Source organism: Anthonomus grandis, chromosome 22 (genome assembly GCF_022605725.1).
Source record: "Anthonomus grandis grandis chromosome 22, icAntGran1.3, whole genome shotgun sequence".
Classification (NCBI taxonomy): domain Eukaryota; kingdom Metazoa; phylum Arthropoda; class Insecta; order Coleoptera; family Curculionidae; genus Anthonomus; species Anthonomus grandis.
The window spans coordinates 27,489,329-27,500,850 of record NC_065567.1 but is presented as its reverse complement, the minus strand read 5'-3'; the positions used below and the strand labels follow the sequence as shown (position 1 = coordinate 27,500,850).

The 11,522-nt window shown below is 34.9% G+C and overlaps 1 protein-coding gene across 4 annotated transcripts in view; it reads right to left on the bottom strand.

The window, feature by feature from the left end:
• Positions 1 to 11,522, bottom strand: part of LOC126748117 (trithorax group protein osa) — a 30,600-nt gene that overhangs the window by 5,312 nt on the left and 13,766 nt on the right. For 3 of the 4 annotated variants that reach the window (XM_050457135.1, XM_050457133.1, XM_050457136.1), the window contains 7 exons: positions 6,533 to 6,662; positions 5,890 to 6,173; positions 3,740 to 4,247; positions 2,652 to 2,821; positions 1,733 to 1,777; positions 1,226 to 1,414; positions 579 to 942 (listed from right to left, as the gene is read on the bottom strand). In XM_050457135.1, coding sequence (XP_050313092.1) covers positions 579 to 942; positions 1,226 to 1,414; positions 1,733 to 1,777; positions 2,652 to 2,821; positions 3,740 to 4,247; positions 5,890 to 6,173; positions 6,533 to 6,662 — 1,690 coding nt within the window. The remainder of the gene's footprint in view (positions 1 to 578; positions 943 to 1,225; positions 1,415 to 1,732; positions 1,778 to 2,651; positions 2,822 to 3,739; positions 4,248 to 5,889; positions 6,174 to 6,532; positions 6,663 to 11,522) is intronic. The other variant, XM_050457134.1, reaches the window with a different exon arrangement.

Sequence of the window (11,522 nt, the reverse complement as noted above, 5' to 3'; positions counted from 1 at the left end):
CGTGACACATATGGAGCTCCGATTTAAGTAAAATATTATTGATATTTCGACGTTTTTATCTGGAAAAACAAGTTTAGAAGTCTGAAGTGCTTTTGATAACTAATCGTTTTTTTTTTAATATTCTGGTTAGACTTGCAGGACCAGAGAATTATATTTTTTGATAAAGAAGCTACATTTTAACAACCAGGCATTTGTAATTTACAAAAAATTATCTATTTTGCAAGTTTTATGAAGTTTTTATTTTAAATACTCAACATTTAGTATAAATATCATACATATAGGTCCAATTAAAGTTATATTAAATATATAAAATTTTTGGTCTAGAAATAAAAAAACCTAAAACCATTAATTTCATCTATTCCGGATTTTTTATAAGCCGAAGTGGTGATATCCAAGATTACAACTTATCGTAAACTGTCGATATGAAATGTATAATTTTATTTCAGTATTTTTAATGAAAATTCACAGGTGTGTATAGGTACATAGATAAAAAATCTTTTTTTCGCGATACTCTATTGAAGTAATCAAATTTTTTCACAGCAAACAAAATTTTTAACCAAAAAAAAAAAACAGCTTACCACCGTGTGGTGAAGGCGCAGACTGTCCAGAAGGCCTCTGCGCATATTCTGGATTACCAGAAGGCGGAAACCCATTGTATCCACCATAGCCGTCCATAGAACCACCTCCACTGCTCGGCAGAAACGAATCCTGCGAATTCGAAGAACCTGGTGAAGGAACCGAGGACGCTTTGGCACCCTTCTTTTTACTGCTTGCCTCCACCTGGTTTATTATAGGCTGAGGGTCGATGCCACCCCTATCAAACTGGCATTCATAGGGCAACAAATTTTTGGTGTAGTGCTTCCGAAGGGTATAAGCTGCGCTGGAAGATGCGCCGATACCCAAAAGACCGGCAATGTCTTTCCATGTTTTATTTTTTGTTACCTGGAAAGATGTCAATGAAATTGATGAAAACGAGTTTCACCCAAAAAGATGATCAAAAACATACATAATTTTGCTTTACAAGATTGTTAATAAAATACTAATGAATTGGGATTGTGACGTTCTTTTTACAAATAATTTACTAGCCAGCTTTGTCAGTTTCTTTAGAATTGGTACGATTAAGTAGTTTCATAACGTGTGAATTAAACGTGGTAAGACTGTCCACATTTACAATTTAAAAAAAAATTGAAAAGCTGAAAAAGTAATTCCAACAAACGGTACAAACCTCCGTAAAGCCACCCCGTTCCTTAACATAAACATACAAGCGAAATAAATCAAGCGGGTTCTTCGATATGGTGGGGCAGGTGGTGATCGGAGTCCTGCGATCGTCCATGAAAGCGAGTAGCTTGTCCAGCCACGCCCTACGATCTGGGCTCTCGTCCATCTCATACAATTTGCTAAGGCTGTCCGTTTTCTGAAATGACACCACACCCAACGGTCACGTTTTTGGACAGTTACAATACATTAAGTTTTCTGTTTATTTACAAATTGAACAGATTATTTGTTAACTGATCAATATTACCATAACATATGTTTTTTGATTTACGGCAAAAACTCTTTCGGATCAACCCCATGAAATAATAACCCCCATAATACTTAAATATTGGCCAGTTAACTCATCTAATAACAACATCTACTAGCAAGCGAAAATAAACTACACTTTTCTTACAAAATTGAAAAGCATGCAAGCACTCAAACATACTAATAAAAAAATAAAAATGTGTATATAAACCTTTGAGCGATATGTATCCTGTGGAGGCACATGACTGTTAAACACCTGCAAATACCCGATCAGTTAAATATGAAAATTGACACTTTCAGATGTCAAAGAGTAAATTGCTTATTGTGCCGCCATTCACAAACTCTCTCACCAATATTGATTATTAGTAATACAACGAGATGTTAAAAAACAAATTTACTGTTAAGCAAAAATACCAGTATAATTAGATCTCATTTTGTTTCTATAACTTAATTCAGGCACAATATTAATATAATAAGATGCCCAATGGTTTTTTCATGTTACGAGGTTTTTTAATTTAAAAAAAATGATACCAGTGTGCACTGTACAATAACCAAATATTTAAATCAAATCAAAATACAAGTGCATCCAAATCAGAAACAGGTCACAATATCAAAAATTAAATGTGCCACACAAAAAATACATCAAGACATAAACACTGAGACCAAAAAATGTTTAAATTACAGGGGATTGTGTTGGGTTCACGGCCAGTGCAATATCCAAAAACACAGAATAAAAAACACATGTAATATTTCCAAAAAATACCGGTAAACGGCGACACAACTACAATTCACTCAAACAAAAAAAGCCTTTAACCGAACCTGGTTCGTAGGGCAATCACAGGTTAGGTGACAAGACTTTTTTGGAAAATAAAACAAGACAGTTCAAAAAAATGATGTATTATTCATTGTAAAGGATTTCTAAAATTCAAAGTTTGTCATTTGGAATCGTTAAGACCATAATCATTTAATTCGTTCTTCGCCCTGCATAGAACCCTTACTTTATTTCTGTATTTTTTTTATGGTTTCTGAGATGACAATAGTGAGACTTGAACTTAAGATACCCTTTACATGAACTCAATCTGTTTTTTGTTTAAATTGAAAAAAAGTTAACATAAAAATGGGATTCATACTTTTTGACTCACCGGACTAGCAGGAGTGCGAGGCCAACCGGGGCTGCTAATTTCACCATAGTCTTCGTGTTGGACTGCACCTTGTGGCGTGGAAGGATGACCGTAGTGGCCGATGTCATTTTTCCTATTGGATTTTGGTGTTTGGGGACAGCCTGGATCTTCACCAGAGGCTTCAAGAAAGAAAATAAATATCAGGTAGGTAAAAATTAATAAAAATAAATTTGTAAAAATCTTTGTTAAGTCCTTGTCCTCTTCGCGGTTAATATTTGCAAATAATATAAAATTGCAACATCAAGACGAGTGACAAGCGGTAATAAATTGTCCCGCTCGGTATACTTAAAGGCAGCAACATATTGTGTATTTGCGCTGTCGAATTTATTGCAGCAATCAATTTTAAAACCGACGGGTGTCCGATTTTATTCGCCGCCACAATATCGTTTCGGTTATAATCAATTTTAAAGCATTAAGAAATGCCCTTTCTCTTATTTGCAGCAGCATTTATGTATACCCCGGATTAAAAGCAGAATTTTAATCCAGGGTAAGAATCTAAATTGTCTTTCTAATCAAAATTGTTCGATGTACGGTTAAATAAATCGAAATTAAAAGAAAATAATACCCGGACCTGTAATCCATTATTTAAAAATTGATTGAATTTATTGTATGGGTATTAATTCATTATGCGGTGTTGGTTTTTCGTTCGCGTTTGTTATTTCGCGATTTAATAGAATAATATTGATACGATAAAACGTACTGACTTGAAAATTACATATTTATTTATTATTTCGCATGGCCGTTTAATTAGATTTAAAAATGTTTTCCAATATCAATAATTCTGCAGGGAAAATGGTAATTATGCTTCGATTTTCCATTAGAAAGCCTTATTTTATAATTTATGTTGTGTATTTTATAAATTAAAATAAGAAAATTAATAATTATTATTATATTATTAAATATATAAATTAACTTTTCATCTATTTTTATAAATCAGAGCTCGAAATAGTTTTTTTTTTTTAATATAATTACTAAATATAATATCTTTATTGAGCAATTATATCTTTTTAATAAATGTATCTGGCATTTTAACTCACCAGCAGAAGCATTACTGAGTGTAGACTGCTGCGAACCTTCATCAATAGGAGCACCATCCGGTCCAGTGGTAACAACCGAGGTAACTGATCCACCAGAGGTCGCAGTCACGTGAGTATTCATCGAAGTCTGCGACGTGGTCGTAATCCCATTATCCAACATATCGTTCACCATCTGCGTATGCGAGTTCGGCGTAGAACTCGGTGGAGGCATGGGACCACCCTCATGTGGATAATTGTTCGTCAACATTGGACTGCTCGATGGTGGCATGTTAGGCGGTCCCATGGAGGACGGAGGTCCCATACCGGAGTGGTGGTGAGGTCCTCCGGGAGGGCCCATGTGAAAATTTTGGGGCGGAGGACCAGGACTGGGAGGTGCAGATCCCGGACCTACTGCCGCAAAGCCCATTTTGTGTTGCAAGTGGTGTTTGAGGTAGTGTGGGGGTCGCAAACTGGGACCTGGTGACGGACAACCTGATGACGGACCGTACCCTTGACCTGACGGTCCAAACTGAAAGATATTATTATGTTAGTTATATCATAGTTGTAAAATTAAACAGAAATTAAAATACATTGTCACTGGGTTGTTCGTGAAGTTTACAAAGGCTCTTAATATTTTTCTAAGACATATATATACTCAATAATAAAACCGATACTACAATTACAGGTAAACCAACTATACAGATGATTAAAGGATAAAAATTTACTTCTTTTATAAATTACAGCCTCGAAATAGTGGAAATAACCAAACACTTTTATATTACGGCGGGTAATAAATTTCTATAAAGTTTTTGATTGCGGAGACAGTAAATTGTGATTAAACCTCCCAATTATACGGGAGCAGCGGTTTCGATCGATTTTTCCCGTTTTGCCGTCCTTTGTTTTGAGATCACGTCAGACGGGAGACCGATCTTTCGAACCGTGTAGCAAAATTTAAAACACTTTTTTCATTAGCCGCTTCTAATTAAAACGTAGAGTTTTTATTCTGACGTAAAAACGTTTATATTTTTTGCATAATTTTCTACAACAACGCATTGATTGATTTTGATTGGCTAACATTTAGTTTTTTTATCGATACGATAAAAATCAAACCCCTTTAATAGATCCAAGTAATCCGGTGTAATAGATCTGTCTCTTAAATTTATGATCACCGAAACCGAAGAATAATTTATATCAGCTTAAATATTATTGATTGCGGATATAACCGAGTGCAATTAGTTACAGCGCTGTCACATTTCAGTAGTAGTAAACTGTGGAAGTTGCGGAATTGCTTTTAAAAATTCAACATAAAAAAATTGCTGGTTTGTGAGTAGGTCATGACACGGTCGGCTCCGATCTATTTTATTGAGAACTGCTATTACGTTCTTTATGACCGGTTATATTTAATTCCTTGGTACGCGACAACGTTCTCAGAACGTGAATTATAGAACAATAGAAATATGGTAGGAACATGTTAGGTTAAGAACGATTTTTCTTTTAATTTAATTTTTTAATGTTACCAAAGAAAAATATTTATTATAAATGCTTTAAAATGACTATTCATTGAAAGTATATTGCATTTTAAGTGGCAGAAGTTATCCTACTGTCACTTTCGTACAATAAATCCGTTTAAAAAAATACCGAAATTATTATTCAAACACATTTCGATAAATTCATTTTGTCCGCCAATATTGCGGCATTATTTACGTTATATTTGGCAACAATATTACTTACATTGTGTTTTATTTATTTTACGATAGAATTCGTAATTTGGACAACAGAAATATCAAATTTATTTGCAAAATCCACCGAGAACGAAATAATAAATACACACAGTGCAATTGAAATAAAAAGGGTTTTTAAATTAAATTATAAACCCGTGCCGGGTAAAAGTTTCACAGAGACTCTCGCTTTCAACAGCAGGGTGAAAAGTTGGAAAGATAACAGATGCAACATTCCTATGCAAATTACAAAGTTACTTCCTTAAAACAAATCAAGCTGTTTTACATCTAGTTCCGTACATAAATGTATTTACATAAATCAGAATAAATAATACGGTCATGATTACATTATAGATGAGCCAGTGATGATTATACTATGAAAGAAGTCTGTTGGGCAGAAATTGACCTATATTTACTATTATACGTTATTTTAGGCAAGAATGGAGAACTTACATTTCCCGGTGTTCTAGGAGGGTAAACGCCAGCTTGTCCAGGATACTGACCAGGCTGGTGCTGGTAAATCGGCATCTGCGGTGAATTCTGTGGTGCACCCCCTTGTCCGGGTACCATCCCCTTGTAGGAACCGGGATGTGGTGACTGTTGCCCTGGAGGTCCGTATCCTCCGGAACCTGGAGGCATTGGTGAGTGACTAAGTCTGGCCTGGACCCCTCCGCCACCTCCGTTTCCACCATCTGATTGGCTGCTTGACGGACGTGGGGGCATAGGAATGTTTTGTCCTAGTGTTTCAATAAATAATCGACATTAGAAATTTTTTTTATATATAATATTCTTTTCGAATATGCTACACATATATTCGGCATGGTCGTCCCAAGGCCACTGGCTGGATTTAAATTAACCCATTTAAATTATATAGCGGAACCGAGTAGACACCGGATTTACGGAAAAGCTGACGAACATTTGTAAATGCACACAAGCTATGGTGCATATGTAATTAATAAATTATTATTATCAGTTACATTGATCCCACCGCTGTATCATTGTCGATGCATAATTAATATATTTACCGGAACCCTTTTCCTAGTCTATGCTGATGATTTTTGTTATTATTTATTAAAGGAAAGGGCAGAAATCTTACCGACTGCAGGTGACATAGACCTGGACCCCGTTGACCCTGTAGGAGAGGGTGTCGGCCGCATACCCTGAGAGTTTGGAGTCCCGGGCGCCGGACCCCCGGAACTGTCGTTGCTATTACCCCCGCTGAGGTCCTGAAAATAAAAATTAATTTTTCACCAATCTTTTGTATGAAAAAAAAAATTTGAGAGCATACATCGTGTCCAAAAGTTGTGGTTCGTTATTTTATCCATATTTACCGCCACAGCTTGGATAAAGCAACGCAAGTGGAAAGGAACAAGCGAATTTTAATTCTCTTTTGTATGGAAATTTAAGTTAAGACTTTTCTAATAATATTTACATTAATATCATATAAACACATATAGTGAGGTCACTGTAGAAAGCTCCATTGGCGGCACTCTTTATCAAAATTAATTAATTTTCCCTGGATATTGGATCAAACTGACCGTATGATTGAGTTTATGTGTGCCTACGAAATTCAGTTATCTGGGAGGGTATTTAGGGCCCAAAATCAGCGAATACCTTTATGAAACAATGGTAATTAAATTGTTTGTTCATCAGTCATGTTTTGCCCTGATAGAGACGTAAAGTTCGCGCCGCCCGTCCTCTATTAATAACGCAACAATACCCCTTGGCCTCCCTGAATGAATAGCTGATTTAATGCGAGCTCTTCATTGTTTCCCTTGAAACTATTGTTTTTCCTCCATCGGAGCTTGTTATGGTTTTCATTGATTTTTTTAGAGCTTTGGCTCTTCTCGATTTAGAGAGACGCTTTTTGTTAATGGTCTTAAAAAAATGTTTAAGAGGCTACTTAGTGACATATTTTAATAGTAAACCCACAATTTGCTTCTCAGTTTAAAACTGCTATTAAAATTATTTCGACATTAACAAGCAGTTTTAACCGGAAAATATTTTATTTCTGGAAAAGGGCTTTGTACTTTAATCGAGTTTGTAATAAGCCGTTGGATCGAGTTTTTGAATATTATAAAATAAACTTTGTAAATTATACGGTGTACTGTTTATTGTTTGACTACTTGGCACACTTATTAAGGGTATAACAAATAAAAGACCTCAGCAAAATATTTATTTTTTTAAAGACATTTAACTAGGAAACGGCACTGTCATTCATACTTAAATCGGTAAACGGGTTTCGCGGATATGCTCATGGCAATTTTAACGCCTTCCAAGAATTAATCCGTTTTTGCACAAGGAACGAAACACTCCAGGCGCATTACAGAGTACACCAAGAGGAAGTAATCAACGGCTTCTCTTATAATCTTGTTTACAAGCAGTCATTATATCAAAAGAGTTGCACCAGTTCGAGAGAATAAATTATATTAGTTACGGGGTTTATCAGATAATATACAGAAGTTAAAACGTATAAACACTCCAGAATGATTTATGATGTCATGGATCCAAAACGCAAAAGGATTTGTCTGTGGCTTCATGCTTTAAGGTTCTAGAAAACTCCAGTTTTATCCTATTGACAGCAATGAATTGATTCACCACATAAAAAAATTAAAACCAAAGTATATATAAATTAAAGGCCCTCCTAATTCAGATTTGTCATAATAAATGGTCGAAAGTGGGGTGATTTACGTCCGTCGCTGAACGGGAGCGCTTTGGTTATTTACTGAATGAACATTCAAATGGTATATGAGGTCCGGGCGTTTATAAAACGAATGCGAGAAAAGATAACAAATTCCTTTTACACGGTCGAGAGGAAGGATTCCCCTAAATCTTTTATGGCGTTTCAGGGATCTTTTTATCTTCTGGAAATATACTCTCGGGAACGATAACTCTCAAGTATCTTTTCAGGTGAACGCGGTGGTAATCCGATTTGTATGCCGGGTATTTTTTTTAATGAATTGACAGTTTTTTTCAAATGACATCAATAAACAATTTTTTCATTCTTGAATCACCTTGAACTATCTTTTACTCTAAGTTGTTTACAATAAAGATTATATATTATAGGACATTTATTATTATATATGGTAGCGCTGGCAGCATTAGTTGCAGTACCTATGAATTTTAAAGTTTATTAATACAAAAAAAAAACTCTTTTGAAGTAGTTGTTTTAGTAACATTTATGTTGAACAACCAAGAAATTCAGCACCTTAACCTTAAACCTGATCCCCTTTACAGGCGATGGCGAAAAAACCAGTTCAATCTAGAAAATTAGAATGATAAAGGCAAAGCAACAAGTGTCTCAACAAACATATCTCTTCCACTAAACCTTCTGCGATGCTAATGGAAATCTAAACCCCAAAATCACCCTCTTACCGATGAACGAGGGTTAACACTTGAATAAAAGCCATCATTTCCTTTGTAATTGCAATTTCATTATTGGTTTTGGGTACATTTGTGTTCTCGCTCATACCTACAAAAATAAATAAGAGCAAAAACGGGTGAAACACCTCCGGAATAGTTGTTGTCTCTTAAGAAAAATTACGACTCCCCGTAGTAGCTGGTGTTAGCACACGTATTACGTATTCCTGTTCGACGTAGGTCGTAAACAACAAAGTTTCAAGAGGTCGGCGAGTTACTTTTTACTCCGACGGTTTATGTTTTAACAAAGTCGGGAAAAACCAACCACCGCGAATGTTTATGGCGTGTGCATTTAGTTTTGTTACATTTTATTTTACTGTTTTGAAAAGGTAGTTGTGGTGAAATTGGTGAAATTACCCAAGACTCAGAGAAAAATGGAATAAAAAGAGTTCACTTAATAATAAGTGATTATTCAAGTTTATTTTTGAACTGCACCACTTATATACCTAATAGGAGTTACAAATAACATCATGCGCACCCAAAGGCTGTTAGGTTCAATAAACGTATAAATATATGTGCCAAGGCCACATGTTCACCTTGACAATATTTGTATAAAATATTCAATTTACTTTCCGCACTACAAATGGGGGAAGCGTTTATATTAAATAGCAAACTTTGATGGCATTCTGGATCGACTCGACGAGATGCTTCTGCCAGTTTTATAGACAATTAAAAAAAAGTGAATATAAATACATATAAAGTTGAATATTTGCACGAGCGTTAATTTAATAACTGCGCGGAAATTAAACATTTATTCTGAAATCTGAAATTAAACTGTTAGGACTTGTAATCTACATATACGTAAATTCATAAAACAAATAGCAGTATTAATTAAAACGGAATCAATAAATACTTCCGCCCATTTGCTTCTCCATCTCTATTTCACCAGTAATTGGAATAAAATAAAACTACTGTAACAGTAGCAGTTATTTTTAGGGATATTTGGGTTACGGTTTATAAAAGTAATCTTACATACAATATAATATATCAATAATTAGTTTAAGAACTGATTGACAAGAGCTGATGGCTTGAAAAATTAAATTCGAATGTAATTAAATTTTGCGTTTGGCAGGTTAAACGATATAATATATCAATCAACTCGTCAACCGTAAAAAAAAAACGAATCAGAGATTTTTATTTGTTGATTAAATTGCCTAAACCCATTCAGCTTTGGTCGTCCGGACGTCAAAAATGTAATTCCGAAAATCCATTCGGGAGTCGCCGTTCTATTGTTCGCAGATATTAAAATTCGGAATTGTGGAAAAACCAACATTTCAAACTTAAAATCTGTTTAAATGTTTTGGTCGCATACATCGGTCCCTTTTATGTGATAATTAAATAACAATTTTACCGATCGGATTTTCAAAATTCTCGTTTGTTTGAGCGACCGTGAGCATTGCAGGTATCCATACAATAATGCTGCGGTAAACGGGATATTATGCTGCCGGGGACCTTTAATTACCGCTCAACATCGAAGTAAACCAGGCAAATGTTTACTAATACACCCACAAATACCGAACTAATTAATATCGTTGGATTCTGCATATTACATTGATGGGATTCGAGTTAATTCTAGACCGATTGAATGCTTGGCTGCTAAATGCCCCCTTATGTCTCGGATGCACTATGCATCAGTTAATTGATATGAATCGTAAGAGGAAGCACTTACGAATACATATTGTGCCCTTTTAAGACATAAGTTGGGAAATTAGTAAGTAAATTAATGGTTTTCAAAACAAAACAGTGGGTTTAAAATGTAATTAGGATTTATACGTTCATCGGAAAGTTCATCTAAAACGCCCGCCGTGTAGAACTATATAATAGCACTTACATTGTCCTAAATCATTTATCGATTTTAGGGCGCAACTGCGCAACTGCTCGCTCCAAATGCTAGTTATCCCCTTGCGTATATAAATCCCTCTCGATTTTTAAAGCCCACTATAAGGCAAAAATTAATTCAATTGTCCTGATCAGCTCTCTAAAGGTTTACTATACTATAACAATTTTAAATTAATTAATTTTTAACTCTGAAATAAAGTTTCCTTCCCGGTAAATGATCACATTAAAATGCAAAGCGTTTAATTAAAATTAAAGCAAAATAAAGATAAAATTAATTAACGGAAAACCAGGAATGCTGTTAGGTAATGTGGACGCTGCCCGGAAGGGCAAACAATATAAAATGGGAAAACGTATATAAACATGAACAGAACAATTTGAGCAGTTGTTTTTTAGCTTCCAGGAATAAACTCGACAAGCTTTTCTGTTAAAACGTTAAAAATCCCACGCGAAAAACGACCCGGTCTCCGTTTAAAAAAATAAATTATAAAGTGAGTGAATGAATGAAAATTCCGGCACCAAAAACTAAGAGTCCGTTTTTCATTTTTTTTTTAATCCGTTTAAAAAAACCCTATTATAATACTCTCTTTCTCTCAGCAATTTATTTGACCTTCAGGGGCCTTGGCACACTTTAGGGACTATTCTTTCCATTTTTTTTTTAGTGACCACCTGTGAGCCTGAATATATTATTGAACTGGTCAATTCAGTTTATTTTCGGTTAGTAGATTGATGGCTGTAAAAATTTAAAAGTCGGGAAGGAAATTGTTATCAGCGAACGAATCGAGAAATTAAGCTGGAAACTGCGCCAGATAGAATCCCATTTCAATTAA